The sequence below is a fragment of the Culex quinquefasciatus genome, chromosome 3 (genome assembly GCF_015732765.1).
Source record: "Culex quinquefasciatus strain JHB chromosome 3, VPISU_Cqui_1.0_pri_paternal, whole genome shotgun sequence".
In the NCBI taxonomy this organism is placed as follows: Eukaryota; Metazoa; Arthropoda; class Insecta; order Diptera; family Culicidae; genus Culex; species Culex quinquefasciatus.
In genome coordinates this window covers 136417869-136441611 of record NC_051863.1, presented here as the reverse complement: position 1 = coordinate 136441611, position 23743 = coordinate 136417869, and the positions used below count along the sequence as shown (strand labels likewise).

At 35.7% G+C, this 23743-nt stretch overlaps 1 protein-coding gene across 4 annotated transcripts in view; it reads left to right on the top strand.

The window, feature by feature from the left end:
• LOC6038611 (FH1/FH2 domain-containing protein 1) overlaps positions 1-14781 on the top strand; it is a 180301-nt gene extending 165520 nt beyond the window's left edge. For 2 of the 4 annotated variants that reach the window (XM_038259309.1, XM_038259311.1), the window contains 4 exons: positions 3325-4139; positions 8478-8750; positions 8814-9109; positions 13907-14781. In XM_038259309.1, the coding sequence (XP_038115237.1) occupies positions 3325-4139; positions 8478-8750; positions 8814-9109; positions 13907-13980 (1458 nt within the window). In that variant the 3' untranslated portion in view covers positions 13981-14781. Of the gene's footprint in view, positions 1-3322; positions 4140-8477; positions 8751-8813; positions 9110-9214; positions 9430-13906 lie in introns of all 4 variants that reach the window. The other 2 variants (XR_005278157.1, XM_038259310.1) reach the window with 2 other exon arrangements.
• Positions 14782-23743: the final 8962 nt, after the last annotated feature.

Sequence of the window (23743 nt, the reverse complement as noted above, 5' to 3'; positions counted from 1 at the left end):
AAAGAGAAGCATACCTGAGGTGCAACACCACTCTCTAGTTCCCCTACCGTTCCAGTTTCCGATGTAAAAGGGACGGGCTATCCAACCCCTCTGCAGTCCCAGAAAGCACCAACTGTTTAGTCCGCGAGCGAATCGCGAACGCAGCAACAGAAACTTCCGTCGCTCTCACACCTGGCAACGTTTGAGCAACAGTCAGCTGACAGGCACACACCTCCGATCAAAGCAGCCAACTTCCGATGATGACAAACCCCCCGAAACCATCACTCCCACCCCACAGCATGTGCCACCGTTCGACAATCAATCTTCTCGCTCTCTCATCAGCACATGAGAGCGTATTCAAAGAGAGCGTCATCGATGATGGCGGAGCTGTGATGATGACCGTTGTCATCGGCGTAGACTGCCTCTCGCTCGATACACACTCGCTCTCTTCAACACGAGCAGCTTTCACACACACCACGCACACCACAGAAGCTAACCAAGAGCAAAACGTGGCTTGCTTGCAAAGTCCCTCTTATTTTCTTCTTTCTCCTTGTTCCATTCTCTTCCTTTTCAGAAACTCTCTCACAGTACAGTACCAATGCTTTGGTATTAGTGTGATAAGTCTCGCTGCGGCATGTCTTGGCCCGAAATGTGAAAAAACATGGCGAAGCCAGTCTTTCATTTCAATTACAAACGCGAAAACTTTCGAAAAGCATCGAATTCACCGCGAAAATTTCCAATGCGAACGACAAACTAAACATTGCTGCCACTACGCGGACACTTTTAGGGAAATTTCCGAACCAGAACGTCCAAAAAACTATAAAAACGAAACCGAAACAAGCCCGCCGAACAAAACGAACCGCACAGTTCAACGTACACTCTCAGACTCATACATACCACCCTGCATTTTTCTTGAATTTTTTTGTAACATCTTAAAATATATCCTCAAAAATTTTGAGTAAAAACAAAATCGTGACATCACCTTAATAATTAGCTTTCAAACTTTAAAATTGAAAAATCTCATAGAAGTTGCTTATATGTTTCTTTCAGCTTTTTTTTTTTGGAAAGTTTGTTTTTGACCACTTTTTGATACAATGCAACGGCTTTGAGATAGAGCAATATTTAAATTTCGAAATACAAATATATTTAAAACACTTACGACCTTCTCTAATGTCATTGCAATTGGCTCCACATACACAAAAATTGCCTATATAAGCTTACAATAACATGTCTTTAAAGTTACATTGTAATCGGAGAGGGTCGGGTATAAATACACCAGAAAAATCCTGATTTGAGTTGGAATTGCTCTTAATTAAAAATGAGCCATTTAAATACAAAATATGAATTTCAATTCAATATTTAATCACATTTTTTACCCTATACGATCTTTCACTGGTAAATTTTTGCTTGCCATAATTTTCCAATTTTTTTTCACGGCATTTAGACATATTTTTTGAACCTGGCAACCCTGCTAACAAAAGTTTGATACCGTCATCAGGGGTGACATTGGGTCTGGGGGGTGACATTAGGTCATACAAAAATGCAGGTAATTTATATGAACCAATCTCACCCCAAGACCAAATGTCACCCCTGATGACGGTACAGAATGTTCTTTGTGTATTTTATTTTCCATCTGGAATACAATTGAACTTTTTGTAATTTTTTTGTTGTATTGAGGTAATTTTTCTGTCTCTTCACGGCTACTCAGAAACAATAATCCCAATATTTAATACAATTTCAATCATAAAAAAATCCTTCAAATCATCAATCACAATCACCCACATCTCAAATGGAACTCCCATGCTTGTTGTCAATCATTTTCACCCCTACCCAGTGGGGGGGGGGGGGGGGGATATCCGGGTAACATGTGTCCAGTTTCCATCAAACTTTTATTTTATTTTCCACGAGAAGAAAGCTTTCAACCATGGCAAGTTCGATCATAAAGTTTACACACACACATCAATCAATGCAACCTTGTCACCGAGCTGAGAGGAAAAGTTTTCCCAACTTTTCATGCAGGCTACGGGGGAAAAAACTTTTGTTTTGAGGCCATTTCGTTGCTTTGCCGGAAAATGACACGCACACGTGGCATTGAACGGGTATTCTTTGTTTGAGGTGTAGGTCTTTCAGCGATAACGTAAGTTCTTTTGAATTAAATTGGTTGTAGATTACCTTCAAATATTTTTTTAAATAAATTTATCAAGAAAATAACTTATTCATACTGAATTGTTTCGTAATTTCTGAACAACCCTTTAGCACACAATACTGCCAATGTACCCATTTCTCTGATCGTAAAATTTTGCCCGAGTGTGAGTGTGTGTGTTGGAGTGCGAAATCATGATGGTCCCTTTTTCATCAAAAAGCAAGACAGGATGATTCTCACATATCAGCAGAAGGACCTGTTTGGTTCCTCCCTCCCAAACCATCCCCCAAAAAACGAGGGTTGAGATGTGTGCGGGGATTGGGGGACATTCGGTGGAGCGTGTGGAACGATGAATAAGATTATCATCGTTTATCAAATTTTCTGCGAATGTAAATGTGGATAACGTTTGGTTGTGTTTTACGACCGTGACAAATATCGTTTATTTCGTTTTGATGGGATCTTCGTGCGATGATTGTGTGGGAAAATTTGAATGAAAATTGAAAAAGCTCAAATGTGTTCGTCATTCCTCGTGAGAAAAACTTTTCCACAAACTCTTTCCAGGTCTTTTCTTGAGTTTAACTATGATTTTCCGTGACATTTTCTACTCTCCTCACCCTTCGAAAAAAAAAAAACTCACTTTTCCACCCATGAATATGCATGAAATCATTTTCATTTCATCTCTGGTTTTTCACGCAACGCATTTCGTCTGCTTCTGCTGCCTGCCTGCCTGCTTGCCTTCATTTGCACACTTTGAGAATCAAATTATGCAACAGAACCATAAAAAAGAGGCCGGATTTCCCTATGCGCAAACCGGATTTCCTTGGCTCTGTGGTCGCTTCGCAGAAAAAAAAACTATGAAATAGTTTAGGTTAAACTGGAGTAGACTGGTCCTAATTGTAAAGGTAAATTTGAGTCATTTCTAAACTGATATCAATACTACAATGACATTCAAATCAGTAATCAAATTTAATATGGCTGAATCTTATTTTTTTTAAATGAATGTTTATAATTTTTTCAACTTTGAACCAGTCTACCGCACACATGGCTCTGCTCATAATGAAGCCTAAATTATTACGCAGGCCTATTTCATGCCATTTCCAAAAGCCAAAAATTTCCTCACGACGAAAATCAGCATGCATAATCAACGTCCCACGTTTCTCCGGAAAACTAATCCAAATTTCCCCTTCCGCCCCACTTTGCAGAAGCAACAAGAGCTAAACAAGAACAAAGAGGTCATCGTGCTGGACCACAAGCGCTCGAACGCAATCAACATCGCGATGACGAAGCTGCCCCCGCCGCGAGCCATCAAGGCCGCCATCCTTAAAATGGACTCCACGGTGGTGACCCGCGAGGGCATCGAGAAGCTGCTGAACATGCTCCCCACCGACGAGGAACGCTGCAAGATCCAGGAGGCGCAGATGCTCAACCCGGAACTCCCACTGGGAACGGCCGAACAGTTCCTGCTAACCCTGTCCTCGATCTCCGAGCTCGGCGCGCGCCTCAAGCTGTGGGCCTTCAAGCTGGACTTTGAGAACATCGAGAAGGAAATCGCCGAACCGTTGATGGACCTCAAGCAGGGCATCGAACTCCTAAAGGCGAACCTCACCTTCAAGTGCATCCTCTCCACCCTGCTCAAGATCGGCATCTTCCTGAACGGTGCCCCCGTCAAGGGCTTCCAGATCGACTACCTGGCCAAAGTACCTGAGGTGAAGGACACCGTCCACAAGCACTCGCTGCTGCACCATCTGTGCCACATGGTCATGGAAACCCAGGCGAACACCACCGATCTGTACTCGGAGATTGGACCGATTACGCGCGCTTCGAAGGCGGACTTTGGCGAGTTGGCGCACAACATCACCTACCTGGAGACGGAGTGCAAGGCGTCGTGGGATCGGCTGAAGCTGATCAGCAAGCACGACACGGCGCCGCATCTGAAGCAGAAGCTGATCGACTTTCTGGCGGACTGCGCCGAGCGGATCATCATCTTGAGCATCGTGCATAGGAGGGTGCTGAACAGGTGGGTTAACGGTTGAATTCAGGTCTAAAATGTGTAATAAGAAATAAAAATACCTTAAGACTTTTTCACTGCAAATCTTTTTCAAAGATATTGTCAAGTTTTTGTTTTCGGTAAAGTTGTGAATTTTCTAAAACCTTTTTTTTAATTTTTTAAGGGGTTACATACATGTAAAGCGGCAAAAATTTCAGAGGTTTGTTCGAGCACACGCTTCAACTTTTTTTAAATCTGTTTTAAGGGCATTGAAATGTACATTTTCATCTATCAATAAAATAAATTTGAACACATTTGGTTGTATATTTGCCGAGATATAGTTATTTGAAGTTAGCAGTTTAAAAAAACGGGTGCCATGATATCTCAACAATGCTTTGACCAAATCGGCTCAAAATTTTGGTGAAGACTCATTAAACCGGTCCCGTGTGCATGACGAAGGCTGATTTAAAAAAAGTTTATTTAAAAAAAAAGATGAAATTATTTTTGTGTTTTTCATATAAATATTCATCCATTTTTGATTTTTGTATTTTTGAAAAAAACAAAATTTCAAAATCAGGCTTCGTCATGCACTCGGAATATGTCTTGAGAGTCTTCACCCCAAATTTCAGCCAATTTGGTCTATCCCATCTCGAGATATCGAGGCACCCGGAAATAAACTCGGTGTTCCGAGAAAAACACTCACAAAGTATGACAGTCCGATTTGCACATGGCAAAAGTTTAAACTTAAATCGTCTTCTACTCACTTAAATCATGACATATCTTCATGAAACTGTCAGGAGTGATTGAAATTCATCTATGTAAAGGATTTAATAAATATTTGAAATTATGAAATATTGAGATTTTCTACATGTATGTAACCCCTTAAGGGGACAATGAGCCATAGAAAAGTATGGACATTTTTTTTTGGAAAAATCTAAATTTTAGTCGAATTATTTTTTGATTTCAGTTCTCAATGTAAAAAATATTTGCAATCAAAAAGTACTTCACAGACTTTTTGATAAATTGCAGCGTTTTCAAGATATGTTAGACACTTAAAGTTTAATTTTAACTGACAAAATCAAGTTTTTCGATTTTTAGATATTGTCCACGATTTTCCATTCCTGAAAATATGTTTTTCGAATGATTGAGATACATTGATTGGACCTCTGGTTGCTAACATTTCAAAAGAGCGTTATATGAAAAATTGGATCTATTTGAAATGTAGTAAAGAATTTCTCAGTTACATTCCCGCAAAAAGTTTTTTCATTATTTGTTTTTCAGCGTATCTTTTATTTTTTGCAAACTATTGATCAGAAATCAACTTTACGGGTGTTGATAAATAAACATTTTTACGGGTGTTGATAAATAAATAAAACATTTTTCAAAAAAAAAAAAACATTTTAATTTCGAAACTCTTGTTTCTAAATAAAATTTAATATTTATTATATTTTTGCTTTGACCACGACCAGATTTGAGGGACAAATTCCTTTTTTAAATATTTGCATCCACATAAGCTTGATATTAAAATTTTGATATTATTTTTATTGAAAAGAACCGAAAATGTTACCAATGTTTGTATTTTAAACATTGAAATTCGAACCAATAGTTTTCAAGATATTGTCAGTTGAAAATTACTGCTAATTCTCATCGTTTCTAATTTTTGTGAGCCATTATCTCAAAAACTAATTGTCTGATTTTCAAAGTTCCAAAGAGACAATTGTAGGAAATTTCTCTGCCTTTCAAAAATATTTTTTCAGACCTATTTTCACGGCGTGTTAAAAAAACACAGTTCATGACTACATCGCTTCTTTCAAAAGTGTACTATGGGAAATTTTCTCAGCTTTCCGATGCTTCTAAGAGCGAAATGTTTCATCGATAAGTTGCTGAGATATCTATTTTTTAGTTTTTTGTTTTAAGTTCCTTCAATATTTATTGGAAACTTTTAATCACAGTTTAGGAAATCTGGCAAATGATGTGTTTCATGAGTCAATTACTCATCGAAATATGCAAAATAAGACAATACACTACTTGGTAGAAAACTAAAATCGCAAAACATTTTGAAAATTATTTTTAATTGATTTTTTGAATATGCGTTATTAGATTTGAAATGAAATAAAATTTCAAATAAATAATGAGTAATTCCAGCTCAAATCGGGATACAATTTTGATACAATTTAAGAGAAAAAGAAAATCGTGGGCTCACCTTCAAATTAGGCTTTTAAAGTTAAAAATTTAAAATCTCGTAAAAGTGGCGTGTTTTTTTCTTTCGGTGTATTTTTTTTAAGAAATCCCGTCAAATTTCCTGCAAGTTTGTCTTAGACCACTTTTTGATACGATGCAACGGCTTCGAGATATAGCAATATTTTAATTGAGATATACAAAAATATTTAAAGCTGTTTAACATGTGGCGTCGCGGTGTTCATCAAGCATTCATAGCATGCTAAGGAAAATTTGATGCTTTTCTGGGGAAAACGGTTGGTTCCGGAAACCCCGGATATATTGCCGTTGAGCTCGATGGGGGTTGAACGAATCGACCTGGTCTCTTAGGGAAAGTTGTTCTCCAGACGATTCCGCTCATTTCTGGCCATCCTAGAAGTTTCTACATGTTTTCCCCAGGCCTGTAGGAGCGAATGAACGAAAATTCAAAATTTCCCATAGTAATTTCCATGCAAAATTAAACCCGGTTGAGACAAGCCAGTTTTCAACCAAATGAGCTGAAATTTGGCGTGAGAGTCCCTATGGGTATGCCCTACAAGGAGAACCACACCAGAACATGATCTGAGAACTTTTCAAATCCGTACCCACCCTACTGCATATACACAAAAATGGCTTACATGATTACAAAGTTTCATTTAAATCGGAGAGGGTCGGGTAGAACAGATTGACAAGGAATTGATTCTTTTCAGAAATTGTAGATTTTTTTTTATAGATTTTATTTCGCAAATTTTCTAAGAAAAACTGATAAATTATTTTATGTTGGTATTTTTAAGCATTGGTTTGATTTTTTTTCAAATTTCAAAGGATTTTGCGAAATTTTTAAATTTTACGAAATTTACACTGTAAACAGCAATCGTGAAAATTCACGAATCCTTCGTAAGGATTTTTGTAACTTCTGAGCCTATTTCTACACACAATTTGAGAAAAAAATCTATTGGATCACCTTGAACTTTGAAACCTTAAAGTGAAATTAGCATGTACTTTTATTTCAGTGTATTTTTTTCCAGAAGGCTAGTCAAATTATTTACAAGTTTGTCTTTGGCCACTTCTTGAAAAACAGCAGTATTCGAATTTGAAATAATTAAAACAACTTTCGCCCTTCTCAAATGCTATTCTCAAGTAAAAGTGGTCCCATATACACATAAATGGCTTATATGAGCTAAGACAACTTGTCTGCAAAGTTTCATTGAAATAGGAGAGGGTCGAGTTAACAAGTACAGTACATATTCGGTAACTAGGCTGAGAACGTAGCCTAGTCACCGAATGCTGCTCGCTAACTGGGCTTAACGAAAAATAACGAGGGGACCATCGGTGCATAATATTTTTCTGATGTAATATAAAAAGAAAAGTTACTCATTTTTTTTAAATGCTTACTTTTTATATTCCTTTAATTGTTACTTGAAATTAATAAAACACTTAAAAAACTTTTTTTTATTGATTAAACATGATTTTTGCATCCAATAACCCCTCGGTCATTACGGTTTGTTTTGGTTTTTAGACGTTTGTCTGCTTTTTAACTGGGCTGCGGCCCAGTTATCGAGCGCCCAGTTAAAAAGCAGCCCAGTTAAACATCGCCCAGTTACCAAACAAGTACTGTACCTGAAAAATTCAAGTTTTGGGCCGGAATTGCTTGTGCGCAAAAAAATTGTTTGATTTTTTATTGTTGTATAAAAGCATATCTTAAATATTTTTTTTTTTTCATATTTCAAATCATTATCTTTTATCTTTCAGCTGTTATTCAAAATGAAGGGTTTTATTTTTTTGAGTGTTTTTTTTTCAATAAAAAAAGGACTTTTGTTGATTAAGTTTATTCAAATTAAAGCCTATTTGAAGGCGAAAGATTTTTTTCATTTTAGATCTGTTTTATTTTTTCTTAAAAATAACAAGTCTACCGAAATTGTGGAAAAATAATGTAACCATGTTTCGGATGTATTTTGAGACTATTTTATTACGATTCCGCTATAAAAATATGATTTTTAAATTTAGATTTGACTACAAATTTAGCATGTAATGATGCAGAGTAGCATCTTTAGACATAGAAAACAATAAATTCATATAAAAAATCAAAATTATACACATTTCGACTTGCGAAAACGAAAAAAAAAATCATAGGTGATAGAAAAATTATATAACTATCTTTCTTTCCCCCAGGTATCGCAAGTTCCTGATGTGGCTGGGCGTCCCGCAGCACCGGATCGCCGAATCCCGGCCGAACGAGTTCTGCCGGATCGTGTCGGAGTTCGCGCTCGAATACCGCACGACCCGCGAGCGCGTCCAGCAGCAGATCGAAAAGAAGGCCAACCACCGAGAGAGAAACAAGACTAGGGGCAAGCTCATCGTCGAGGTGGGCAAGTTCAAGGGTACGACGACCGGTGCTTCCGGCGGTGCCACCACCCAGGAGGATCTGGCCGATGTGGAGCTCAAGTAAGGCTTTCGATATAACCTCAAAGAAGTGAACATAACCTCAAATTTGTTTCTTTTCGTTAGGACCCTCCTCGGCACGCCCACCAAGGGTCCCGGCGGGGACGAGGTCGAGATGAGCGGAACGTTGACGTGGCGACGCCGGCGGGGTGACGCCACGGCTTCGCCGGTCGTGCCCGGTTCCGGTCGTAATAGTGCCCTGAACGCCAGCTTTGGAGGCCACCACCACAACCGGGACGAAAGCTTCACCGACGGGGACGACGAGATACTGGAGTCGCTCGTCAAGACGGCAACCAAAGCGGCCACGCCGAGACCCACGCAGCGGGAACGGAAACGGACCCGACAGGCGGATCGAAAGTCATGTGAGTAGTTTGGGATGCGCTCTTTTTTTTTCTTGGTGGTGGAGCTCAATTTCTCTAATTTCTTTCTGTTGCGTACTTGTCTTCCCAACTCTTGTTTCAAAATAGTTAAGAGGTCACGAACGCGCGAAGGGTTTGAGGTGGAGCGAAGTGGCAACTCGCCAGTCTAGTTTAGGGTGAAGCGGAGGTGTGACATCGAGCGGGTCGGAAGTGTGTGTTGTAGATAGTTAAGACGAGGTGGTTGTGGTGCTTCCGATTTGAGAGCTTGACACACCCGGAATCTTCTAGGAAAATTATTTAAGACCATTAAGATGACATAGCTGGTGAATAGAACATCGTGTTTGTGGTTTGAGTTTTGAAGTTTCTCTTTTTTGCGTAACGTTAAATGAACATGTTTGGAATGAATTACTAACCTTTGTTTACTGCATGATAAGAAGTGTCTGAAATCGTAAATTGACTAAACTGAAAAGGTAAAAAAATCTGAGGTCAGAAGAAGCCTGGGGAATTGAAGCCTATATTTTATTATGTCGATCTTTTTGGTGTTTCAACAACACTTACAACCTCTAATTGAAATAATAATGTATAACCCCAAGAAATATAATCTGTCCAAAGCATTAATTTTTTTTTCTGATTTGAAATCATTTTCATTACACTTTGAGATTGCAATAATGTTACAAATGTGTTAAGCTACATCTTCGCTGTACAATTTGGGAAAATATCTGATATATTTGACAGGTTTTAAGTTTTAAAAGTTTTTTTCCATCCTTTGCTGATTTTGAATATCTTAAACATCTTATTTTGCAAACATGCATGTTAACTTCCCAATGCTAATAATTACTTGATTTTAGGTAGAAACGCTTTTAAGAAGCTGTAATTTAACGTCAAAGTGCCAACATTAGGTGTTCGATGGAATTACATACATTACATACTGCTCCCCTTACATACCCTGATTTTTTTCGATTTTTTTTCAAAAAATTTGTTGAGGTCTTTTCAACACTTTTCTACCGAGCTCAGTATAAGTTTCTAAGCTAATTTTAGGAGTTTTCACGAACAATTAGCAGGCGGAAATAGTAGTTTATGCAACAAGTTGCAAAAAGAGGATTTTTTCAGCACGAGTCGCACATTTATCCAACGAGGTTCACCGAGTTGGATAAATACGAAGAGTGCTGAAAAAATCAAGTTTTGCAACGAGTACCATACAACATTTTTTGCAATTCCGAAAAACATCCATTGAGTGAAATTTTAAGTCAATTTTTCATGTATTTTGTCAATAAATCATTTAAATCAAAAAAATGTTGAAAAGTGTTACTTTTCGAAACAAGTGCTGAAAAGTTCAACTTTTCAGCACCCATTTCAGTGCTGAAAAGTAGAACTTTTCAGCATTTATTTTGAAAAGTGTTGCTATTCGATTCTGTTATTTTTGGTACAGAAAAGTAGGCTATTTCGTCGTTCAAGAATGACAGGAAAAGTAAGTAGTTTCACGACGGAATTGCAAAAAAATTATTTACCAAATGTTTTACTTCAATTTACATAACAGAAACTGGTTTCGGTAATTTCGGAAGCTTTTTTCAAAACAAAAACTCGATATTATAAAATTAAGTCAAAATTTTTTATCTCTAATCTGCACAAAATGCTGTATGTAACTCGCTGTAAAACAGCGATTCCCCACGAAAACAGCATGATTCGATAAAAAAAGTTCTCCTGTCGGGCACAATTTTTTTCTGGGGTTCCTTGGCCAAAATAATTAGACCCGTATTTTTTTGTTTGGCCATTAGGGTGACCTACGCCGTGTTAGGGTGGTCCGAAAAATGGCAACGTTCGTCGATTTGTGCAAAAACCACATTTTTCAAAAAATCATGATTCCGCCCCATTTTAACCGATTTTGAGGAATAATATTTAAATATTCAAATATCTAGCCTTACAATTGAAAAGGTAAAATGAAAACATAAAATGCTTTTTTGAATGTCTCGGGACCAAAGATCCTATGTCTAAACATATGTTTAACAGATTCCTCGAAAAAGTCCCGCCCGTGTGGATCAATCGGACCGCGCACTGGACTCACAATCCAGAGGTCGCTGGTTCGAATCCCGCGGCGGGCGCTCTAAAATTCTTTGTGTAAATATGGGTATTCGGCGCCGTCGCTCCGTGCCATACTTTCATACACTTAGGAGCCCAGGGCGGCGAAGTCCTTGTAGATCAGTGTTTCTCAACCTTTTGTGTTCCATTCCCCCCTTGGCTGATTTGCAAGAACTTCATTCCCCCCCCCCCTTCCCCACTTTATATTGAAGTTATTGGTGTGAATGCACAAATATAATCATAAATATTAGATGTTTACAAAATGATCGCAATTATCATAACAAATTGAAGCGTAAACTACTAAATAAACTAAATAACAGACAATGCAGGTTTTATTTTTAATAAGCTGTGATCTACATTTGCTGTAAATTTTTATAAAATCGCAAATTTTACTTAAAGATTTCTTAAGATTAGTACATTTTTTTTTTAATTTATTTGAAGGAATTCAAAGTCGCAGAATTTATTTTATTTTGTCTTTAACTGCTCATATTTGATTGAATAAATCTAACCACCGCAAATTTCACTTAAAGATTTCTAAAGATTAGTACATTTTTTTTTAAATTTATTTGAAGGAATTAAAAGTCGCAGATTTTTTTTTTGATTTTTGTCTTGGTTAATATGCAATTCTCAAGACAGTTTTAATAAATTTGTTTCTGTTTATTTTCACTAAACTACTCTTGGTTAATATGCAATTCAGTGTTCTGCTAATACTCTGATCCATTATAAAAATAATGATAAAATGATTGGAGTGTTTGGAATAAGACGAAAACTCACAAAAATATTACTTGAAAAAAAAAACATTTTTTTCAAGCTAGAAGGTTGCAAAAATTCACAGCATTTTTTATAAATAGTATTCTAAAAAAATGTTAAAAATTAAAAACTCTAATATAATATTTGAAAACCCAACTTTTTCTGAAGAACTGTCCAATTATTGCTCAAATGCCTGAGAAATATTGAAAAAAAAAATCAGTTTGTATTGTTCCAATAAATGTCAAACAACACTTTAAAATGGAATTAAAGGATAAAACTAATGTCGTTTTAGCTAATCAAAGAAACTGATAGTTGCATAGAAAAGTGAAATAATGATTTATGTTTTTTTTTTGCAAATACGTTTAAATACATTGAATTTCTCTTGAATCCTCATTCCCCCCTAGAATGGCCAAATTCCCCCCCAGGGGGGAATTCCTCACCGGTTGAGAAACACTGCCCTAGACTTTGATCAGAGTCGAGAGACATAAACTTCAAAAAATATTTGCAACGGCCTAAATAAGTTTTATGTTTGAAACCTGTCGAATTTTCCATTTTTTGAAATTCCATTTTGACATCGGATCAATAGTTTCCAAAATATCGTGAGTTGTTAGAGCTGATTGGGAGCCACTTAAAAAATTGTAAAATAAACGTCAAAAAATATTTGAAACGGCCTGACTTGAAAACGCAGCAATTTATCAAAATTTTACAAATAATTGATGGAACTTAATTCAAGCGCACTCTTAAAATACCTAACTCAATTTTTCAAGGCTTATATCCCTCCTACTTTTGCATTCAACTGAAAACAACGTAAAATGCATTTTCCTGCGTTGAAAATCATGTTTAAGCATTAACATATTTTGAATGTTTGTGGAATTCGAATGTATAATATCGTAAAACGTTTTTCCGAAGAATTTTATTTCGTCAAAACTAAGTTTTTTTCCAAAATTAATTTTAGCTCAACAACAATATGGTCTAAATCAAGTTTTTGTGATAAAGAGTAAAATAAAAAAAAAACATTTTTTTATCTTAATTATTTTTATTACAGCCTATAACATTGCTGAAGATAACAAATCGATCATGAAACCCCTTAAAGGATACAGATTTTTGAAAGTTTTCATATCATTTTTGTATAGACAGCTCCCTCAAGCTTGCATAAAGACTTGACCAATGATGCGAAATGGGCATTTTGGACATAAGGAATCAATGGAAATACATTATTTGAAAAAAAATAAATAAATATATTCATTGTTAAAAAATTATGTTAACATCTGAAAATGAAAAATTTTCAAGGGAAAACTGTATGGAAGCTTGCGACAAATTTCAAAAAATGACCATTATTTGACTTTTTAAAGAATTACTTTCAAATTTTTGACTTCAAATGTTTTGTTTCGATGCTATTTTTATGTTTTTAAAACGTTATTTTGAACCTATCTTTAAATTTTCTACGATTTGCATGACAACCTGCAACATATTTGCGCAATTTCCATCTCCTCATTACCTTGATCTAACAAGTGGTTTTCGTGCAATCCCAGCTTAAAACAGCACTAAATTCCATTGAATCTCCCACCTTCAACCCATTCCAGTGTACTGTTCTCTCGTCGTTCAGAACTGAATTACGAAGCAGCTTCCTTCCTCAACGGTATCCATCATACCCCATCGATCCCATTCATTTTTTTTTCTTGGAAGTAAATCCATCGCCCAAGTGGAAATGACTCGACATCCCTTTTTTTCCTACACTTTCCTCAACTTTGTGCACTGTTCAGCAGTCTGGAAGGTCTTCTTCACCTACTTAATGTTCAATGCTTCAGTCTCTTCCCGTTTGCGAATATTTCCACATTTTCTTTGAGTTTGCTTGCATGAGCATGTCGTTGCAAAAAACCAGGCAACATCCCCGACCAAAGAAAAATTCAATTCTCACTGAACCGTTTCATCTGTTTTTTGTCTCTTCCTTAAACCATTCCGACAACCCCGCAGTAAGACGAACGCTGAAGAACGGACTATCGGAGGAGGAAAAGCAACACGTGGCCTCGCTGATAAAGGGATACTAACGGGGCAGCAGCAGTTTCAACTCTCAACGATAAATTTAAGGGGTTCCGGAGTGCAGCAAACAGTGACGATGACCGAGCTTCAGCGGAAATTTCAAATAACAACAACAACTCGGAGAAAATGTGATAGCAAAATTGCGAAGCGAATAAACTAAAAACAAAAAACAAAACAAAAAGAAACAAACTAGAGCGGAAATTAGCAAGAGGAAAGAGTGTCGCCTGCGACTGGCAGTTCGGGGCAAGAAAAAGTTTCGGACAGGTTCGTTCAAAGTCGTGACACGGTAATATTTTGCTTTCTATATGTTGTGGAGAGACTAGTCTTTATCGGAACGGATATGCAAACTAGGAAAGTTGCGAAAGTGGGAGCGAGCGAGAGAAAAAAAAGGAGCTCCGTCGTACTTTTTTTGACATTTATTTCAGACTGTTGGGTCGAACTCGAACTTCTAAATGCAAATATCTATAATACTAAAATATACAATATGTGTACTAAAAAAATATAACATTACAAGAAGCGAGCGAGAGCCTAGGTAGGATTCCTATAATGAATAAAAAATAAAAGAAATCTTTCAGTGACTTAATAAAATGATTTTTAAAAAGTGGTAACGAAAGCATTGTGAAATAGATTTTCCAAAAACTATGGTAAGGCAAAGTACTGTAAACCTAACGAAAACTAGCCCCTTTCAGAAGGGAGTTGCAACATTTCAACACTGTAAAATAATGACTCATATACGATATACAATATAAATTATTGAATTATATCAAAGAAAACTAAATGAATAAAATAGACATATTTTAAACAAGAAATATCTCAAACATTCGGTCAAGGATGACATCCACAACACACCATCGGGAAGTGAGGTGAAGTCGGTGAAGCCAACACTTCTTTTGTTTACGTCAAGCTCAGTTGTCACTGAGAGGTGTGTGCAATGTGCCATTTCTCTCCAGCACCACGCGGAAATGCAAACGCTGCGATAATAATTCCATGCTGTGACGACTTCACGCTGTGATATACTCCACACTTGGAGGGGAGACCAATCCCTTTTGAATGGTCGGGTGAATACAAACGTGGAACGAATAAATGAGCTGTGGGGTCTGGGTTTGTGAAGGTAGGTTTTAAACTGATGTGAATTTATTAAATTTTAAAAACGTCATAATTTGGAGTTACTTTATTATAAAGAGGTGTACATTTCAAATTCAACATTTTGAAACATAATATTGAACCCTATTAAAAATAAGCAATTATAAAATAGTATTGTGCTCAGCTTGCTGTGATTTCTATCTAGTTAGCGTAAGAGAGAACAGGGGCATCGAGTTGCTGAAAAAATCGAAATTTTGTATTTAATAAAATTTCTTGATTTTGGATCCTTCCTAACAAAAAATGCAGCAAAGAACACCTGTAAAAAAAATATTTTAAGATTCAAAAAACACAAAATCAAAATGCATGAAAAACATATATTTTTATTTGTTTTCATTCGTTTGTATTTTATTATTGCTCTAAATTACGATAAGGCTCATAATTCCATTCTCTTTTTGAAAAAAAATCTACTTTATGTTTTTTTTTCACGCAATAAAAATTTACCAGAATTTGATTAAGTTGCAGTTTGTCATCAAAAAATGTCAAATCGCGTTAGAAATTTTAACACTGTTTTTAGGTGATCTAAAATATGTTGTCCCTAGGCAGACTTTATTTATGCCACAGTAGACTTTATGCAATATTGAATTTAGTTACTAAACTCAATTGCAAATAATAAAAAAACTTTATTGATCATATCTTTTAAGTATTTTTTTTTTATTTCTATAAACAATATTGTTTATACGTTTCATTGCATTTAAAACAAATTTCAATGTGTCATTGAAGTCATTGAACAATTTTCAAGAGCAGTCGTGGCCTTATCTGGCCCTTTTTTTTTCAACAAAATATTGATTTAATCGAGTTTAAATAGTTGAGCGGTTCTCTCCATTTTCTTAAATCGTATTTTCTTTGAATTTTTTTTTTCAATAAAACTTTGTCTTGTCTTCCATCTTCCAAAGAAAAGTGGAAAAATATGTGTCGAATCCCTAAAACTGCTGAGTAACGTTAACTTTTTTGTGTCACCATAGTGCGAGATGGTGTTAAATCTGGTTCCGGAGTTATGAATTTGAAAAAATAAATACTTTTTTTTGAAAATGTCGCCAAAAATGTGTTTTTTTAACGGAATTGAATTTGCAATCGTACTTCACACTTTTTTGGAGACAATGTTATTGCCACTTTAAGGTTTTTTTTTCCGGCTTTTTTATGTTTATAAAAAAAAAACATTTTTGAACGGCTGAGAAAATTTCCTGCAATTTTCTCTCTGAGACTTCAAAAATTGGACAATTAGTTTCTGAGATAAAGGAATAAAGAAATCGAATCGATGAAAATGTGTTGTTCTAAGCGTCTCCTAATTAGCCTGTAATTTCCAATTGACGATATTGGGAAACTATTGATTCGAATTCCAATGTTAAATATGAAACTTCTGTGAAATTTACTGATCTATAAAAAAATAATCTTTAAATCATATGTAACTTTACCAAACGTCTAAAAAGCACAAGTTTGTTTCAATTGTAAATTTAATTTAGCATAAAACATATTTTTTTTATCGCAATTTCTACTATTTTTAAAATATTTTTATTAAACAACTAAGGCCGTTGCAAATATTTTTTGAAGTTTATGTACCTCGACTCTGATCAAAGTCGAGGGGGGGGGACAAAAAAATAAAAAAAAGTTAAAAATTGGAATTGCAGGCCCCGGTGTCAACATTTGAATGAAAAATGTGTTTTAAAAAGCATCATACACCTGTCCAGTTGTTTTGCAATCATTGATTTCCAAAATTTGGAATTTCATAAAAGTTCAAAATATTTTTAAACAAGTTCAAACATGTTAATTATGATTATCAATGCAGAAAAAGGCATTTTAGATTGTTGCCTTCCTCACTGAGGTAAGGCTATAATCCTGCTCTAAAAATGAACTTTGTATAAAAACGTCGTAGACCCACCTTCATGTATACATATCGACTCAGAATCGAAAACTGAACAAATGTCTGTGTGTATGTGTGTGTGTATGTGTGTGTGTATGTGTGTGTGTATGTGTGTGTGTATGTATGTATGTGACCAACAAACTAGCTCATGTTTCTCGGCACTGGCTGAACCGATTTGACCCGAACTTGTTGCATTCGACTTGGTTTAGGGTCCCATAGATCGAGTTTTACACAGATTGAAGTTTCGATAAGTAGTTCAAAAGTTATGTATAAAAATGTGTTTTCACATATATCCGGATCTCACTTAAATGTATGTAAACTATGTCCGGGTCCACCATCCGACCCATCGTTGGTTAGGTTATCAAAAGACCTTTCCATCGAGTCCAAAACATTGAAGATCTGGCAACCCTGTTACGAGATATGGCCACTTAAGTGATATTGATGTACTTTTTGGAAGCCGGATCTCACTTAAATGTATGTAAACAATATCCGGAACCACTATCCGACCCATCGTTGGATAGGTTATCAAAAGACCTTTTCAACGAGTCCACAACGTAGAAGATCTGGCAACCCTGTCTCGAGATATGGCCACTTAAGTGATATTTATGTACTTTTTGCAAGCCGGATCTCACTTAAATGTATGTAAACAATGTCCGGATCCACTATCCGACCCATCGTTGGATAGGTTATCAAAAGACCTTTTCAACGAGTCCACAACGTTGAAGATCTGGCTACCCTGTCTCGAGATATGGCCACTTAAGTGATATTTATGTACTTTTTGGAAGCCGGATCTCACTTAAATGTATGTAAATTATGTCCGGATCCACCTTCCGACCCATCGTTGGTTAGATTATCAAAAGACCTTTCCATCGAGTCCACAACATTGAAGATCTGGCAACCCTGTCTCGAGATATTGCCACTTAAGTGATATTGATGTACTTTTTGGAAGCCGGATCTCACTTAAATGTATGTAAATTATGTCCGGATCCACCTTCCGACCCATCGTTGGTTAGGTTATCAAAAGACCTTTCCATCGAGTCCACAACATTGAAGATCCTGCAACCCTGTCTCGAGATATGGCCACTTAAGTGATATTTATGTTCTTTTCTAATCCAGATCTAAAAAATAGATGAAATTTGTGTACAGCCATTGATGGTAATAAGTGAGGAAGGCTCCAACCACATAGGTGGATTATGTTAGTTTTTTTTAGTTGATTAGACTTCTATTTCCATTGAAATTTTTTTTTTTTTTTGAAAAAATATTTTTTTGCCCTTTGACTTTTTGGACCATTTTTGAAGGGAGGGGGGGTGGGGGCGACATAAACTTTGAAAAATACTTGCAACGGCCTAATTAGATTTTGCACTATTATACACTATGCTCCATATAATGTTTCTGAGCCCCATAAATCATATACAAAATTCGAAAATAAAAAACAAATACGTATTTCATGAATCCAAAGTTGAGTGACAAAAAGTTAAATAAGCGGATAGAAATTGGTTGCTGTCTATAAATACGTGAAGGTATATCTGTTTATATCCCATTTAAACGCGTGTAATGAAAGGCCGTAAGAGCAATGGCGTACCGCCCTTTCAAATGTTGCTCCAGATATTTTGAATATTTTTATTTTGTTCTATCAAAAAACATTTCATGTAAACAACACCCGATTTTGTCATAATGTGACGTAAATGCTAATTCTTAATTTAAAATTAATTTGAATAGAATTTGAGCGTGATTTTTTAAAGAGTAGGTACTAGGATGTAACACAAATGACTTTTTGGCGGGCACTCAAGGGTTTGTTCCAGTGGGCGTATTGAGCCCAAATCCTAAATAGGAGCTTGATTGGACGTAACAGGACGATGCCTTTGTGCTCTCTTATGCTAACTAGATAGGAAAAACAGCAAGCTAAGAACAAGAGAGCACAGAGGCATCGAGGAGCTGGCGCTTTGCATTTTAATTTTAAATGGGATTTAACCCGTAAAAAATGAGTTTTTTTTAATTTCACTTTTTGAGGCATTTTGGTCACTGAAGCGTTTATTTTCAACATCATTGGCATGTAGACCAAATCCTTGCGCATCTTTTGGTATATATAACATTGAAATTTTAAGCACCTTGAAGCTCGGTACAGACTTTCAAAGTTTGGCATTCTTTTTCGAAAAATCGACGCCCTAGACGCCATTTGATTTGAATTTTGACAAAAATTTGCTTGTCCCGATCATTTCGTCCAAGTCCTGTCTCTGAACTTTGATGGCAGACCTTGGAAGCGTAAATTGTTGCATTATAATTTAGGTTGCTTGGATTTTTTTTTTTTTGGTTTCTGGAGCGATAGACACAAATCTTCATCGAATCTTTTGTCTTGTAACGGATTAAGAAATTAGAGAGTGTTTTTTTTTCGCAAACGATTTGCAGTTTCGGCTAAGCAAACCTGTTTTTGTGGAGTGTTGACATAGAAAGTTTACACCAAAGCACTGCGAATTGGATTTAAAAAGGCCACAAGATGTAGTATTTAATGCTGAAACGAATGGAGTCCTTCAATTTAGTCAAAAATTAACGTGCGACAACATTGCCCCATCACGACAAGGTTTGACATTTAACAAAAAAAGAGTTCACTCTTGAATCACTTTGGCTAGAATGCAAGGTCAATAAAACAAGTGTTTGTTTAGAACTCTAACAAAAACTGTCAATAAAAAACTACACACTGTTCCCCATTCAAGTTCAACCAAATCCTAGGAGAGCAAAAACAAATGTAAACATTATAGACAACCCCCCAGTTATGAACTGAACAAATTGAATAATTCAATTTTCGGCGTGACCTTATGCAACGAGAGTATTGTCAACGTCGAAATTGGTCGTTTTCATGGGTCGGTGTTCTGTTGACATTTTATCACACCGCTCTCAATCTGTTCAAAATTGTGGCATGCTTCCAAAGCTGCGCCCATATGTGTGTCAAATTTGTGTCGTTCCCTGAACCGTGAACTTTTATTTTTTTTTGCTACGTTACAACCCAGTGAAAGCAATGATAATTTCAATTACTCCAGTGGTGGTGGTACCGCCATTAGGTTGAGTAACGTACACCTCAGTGCAACACATAGTACTGATGTAATTCCTAGATAATTAAAATTGATTCATCGTTAAATATGCACCAGAGAGTTGGGTCGTTCTGTATTTGAGTGTAAAGTCACATTTGAAACAGTGAAAAAGTTTTATAATTTTGTCTAGAACTTTTAGTCGTATTTTCATAAAACGGAATCTAATTTCTTCTAGAATGATTCACAGAAAATAAGTTTTGAAAATTACGATTTCCCAATAAAATATGAAATTTATCTGCAAAATCACTGTCATCAGTGTGGCACTAGTGGCCAATTTCCGCGTCAATATTCGAGCAACATTATACCTCACTCAAAGTGGGGTGTAATGACAGTGATTTGACGGATTGCCAATCCCTAACCTCGAACCTCCCACCCACCCCACTAACAAAAAGCATCCACAAGAGTGGCAACGCGACACGTCCTGCCACTTCCCGTGATCGATGAATAATAAATTGGGTGACATTTCACGCGTCGCCTGACGACAGAGATTAAACTTGTGTGTGTGTGTGCCTGGCTGGTGTGATTCTGAGATATTCTCGAAAGAGCAAACATCTCTTCGTGTACTTCATGATATGTCGTGTTCGACGATGTGCAGTGCAAGCTTGGAGGGTTAAGGTGTGAAATTCTGGAATAATGATTTGTTCCTTTTTTTTTGTTAAAAACTTAAAAACTCAAAAGAATACTTAACTATTAGACTGTTAATTATCAACTAATTAAATAGTTATAATAATTATTTACGCTTCGAATTTTCAATTCTTAAAAAATTTCATTATATTTTGTGTGAGGATTTATATATAAATTACCGTTGACGAACTAAAACGAAGTTACATACCTCTTCGTGAAAACTCTTTCCACCTGTTCCCAAGAACTGCAACACATTCCACGGTTCGTTACCCGTTCATGTAGATTCACATATAAAGCAGGGTGGGGAGCTCGATGTTATCGTCTCGGACGGATCGAATCATGAAGAGCAGCTCTGGGACGGGAATTGTGTCACATTCTGGTGTGTGTGTGTGTGTTGAGAACGAGAAATCCCGGTCCGCTTGTTGGTTTCACGCGCGCACCGGAAATGTTCTTCGTGGAAACGAAACCGAAACGGTGGCAAGCTGTATGCACGGAATCGGAAATGGATTTACGGTTATGTGAGCGTCATTCGACAATGAAATGGAAATTTCAAGATGGTACCCAAACGGGGGGAGCTTGGGGACGGAATGGAATGTTTGGACTGTTATGAGCCGATCAACTGTTGCGTGGCATTAAAAATTTAAACAGTTCAGTGCTTTAAGAGATGGCCTCAGCTAATACAGAGTTTTATTGATTTTTCATATGCACGAAATTTCGATATCTTATTTATACATATGTTCTTACTCCTTCAAAAAAAATTGAATAATACTCAAAACATATCCTCGGAGAATTTGTCTTTAATTGAGTAATTTAAAACTTATTCAACTGGGTGAAAAACCCAAACGGTAAAAGATAATTAGTTGAAGATTATTTACAATATTGTTTTCAATGTATAGTTTGAAAACGTGAATAGTAGAAACAACAACAATTACATTGAACACTGCAGATTGCATTAATATTAATTGATATTAAATAATTTGAAGATGATTCCTAAAAATGTGATACCCTTTACAAGCAAATTAAATCTACACAATGAAAAAATTCAGTGTAGAATAATTGATGGCTGAATATTACATCTGTTATACGTAGTTTTACCTAAATTAAGGCAATAAAAAGTAAAATTAAACAGAAATTGATGAAAATTACACCAGGTTGACGTTGATTTGGAATTGGAACTGGAAAATGTTTGATTAGTTTCTGTTGAATTTCGTTTTAAACGCATTAATTTAGATAAATTACAAAATTGGTAACATCCAACCATACATTATTTTAGACAATCAAACATCATTTTTGTTGCTGTGTTGAATTGCTTCAATTCATAAATTTGCCAAAAATCCTCATTTTATAATTTATGATTACGAAAAATGGTTGGGTGAAGAATTTTTTTACTGAAATAAATTTTACTAGTTTGGGGGATTTGCCTTGTTTGTTCAACTTTGCAAATGTCTTGAAACATTTTTTGTAGTTGATTTTTATGTAATTTTTAGTTTGATTCAAGTTATAAAGAGTTACACGTGTCTTTTTTCAGAAAATAATTTTAATATTTAATTTCATTATATAAAAAATGGAAATAAGCATACTAATTGAAGGTTACTGTAAAATTTTGATAGAGAGAACATCATATTGTGTTTTTCTGTCCCTAGTAATTTCAGGTTTTTAAGTAGATCATAAAAGTCTCTACAGAGAAACCTCTTTTTACGCGGTGGCGTTACGCTTTTTGTTTCGTAGATTTCTCTTAAACCTTACAATATTTTTGCAAGCTTCAAAAGGGGTTTTGTAGATCTGAACAAACCCTACAAATTGCTTTTAAAAGATTGCAAAAATGTTGCGTCGTACCCGACGCGACAAATTAGAAAAACGTAACGCGCCGCGTAAAAATAGGTTTCACTGTATAGATTTTATGGGGATTTGAAGTGTCCAACATTCCGTTGTGAATATGTCAGGCACTATTGAACCAATTTTCAATGTATTTTTTAATTATTTTAATTAAAATATTCTACATCTTTTGATTCTAGTAACGCCGTTGCAAATATTTTTCAAAGTTTATGTCGCCCCCCCCCCTTCTAAATTGGCCTGAATAATCAGGGGGCAAAAACATATTTTTCCGAAAAACTTCAAAATTTTAATGAAAATTAAAGTTTAATCAACTGAAAACCAGATAAAATGCATTTTCCCGCATATTTAGCATGCTTGAACTCCTTTGAAAATATTTTAAATTTTAATGAAATACCAATGTACAGTCCCACGAAAAGTTTTTTTTTTGCGAAAAAAAAAATCCGTCGATACCTCGATATTTTCAAAACTAATGATTGGAAAGCAATTGTACGCCTGTAAAATGCATTTTAAAACACTTTTTTCATCCAAATGTTGAAACCTAGGCTTGTAATTTAAATTTTTATATTTTTTTTTTGTTTTTTGCCCCCCGCCCCCTCCCCCCTTGATTTTGGTCAGATCCGAGGGACATAAGCTTAAAAAAATATTTGAAACATCCTAAGGCTGGTATACATTTTATTTGAATTTTTTGTCGCAAAAAGTGTTTTTTCGCTTAAATTTTTGTTTTCGTCAGATCTTTCATTTTTTGAAAACTAGGTTGCAAAACAACTTAACAAGTGTAAAATGCATTTTAAAACACTTTTTTCGTTAAAATTTTGAGGCTATGGCTCAGACCCGAAGGACAAACATTTGCATCGGCCTAAACAAGTTTAATTGGATATGAAACTAAGCTATTAAATTTATTTTGTTTAATGAAAATTCAGATTCAACCTTTTTGATACCGATAGTCAATTAAATCAACAGATTTTTTTAAACTTTGAATTAATTCTCTCTCTATCCACATTTTTCATGATTCTTTTTCAATACTTAAGGGTGCACAGCAACGAAGGAAGTTGTTGTCTTCTTTTCCCAAAATTGTCAAACTTACGGACCCAATCCTGCAACAACGTGATTGTAAAAATAGTAAAACTTTGTTGTAAATAATTGTAAAAATAGTAAAACTTTGTTGTAAATAATTGTAAAAATAGTAAAACTTTGTTGTAAATTTCGATAGTACCCGTAGTGTTG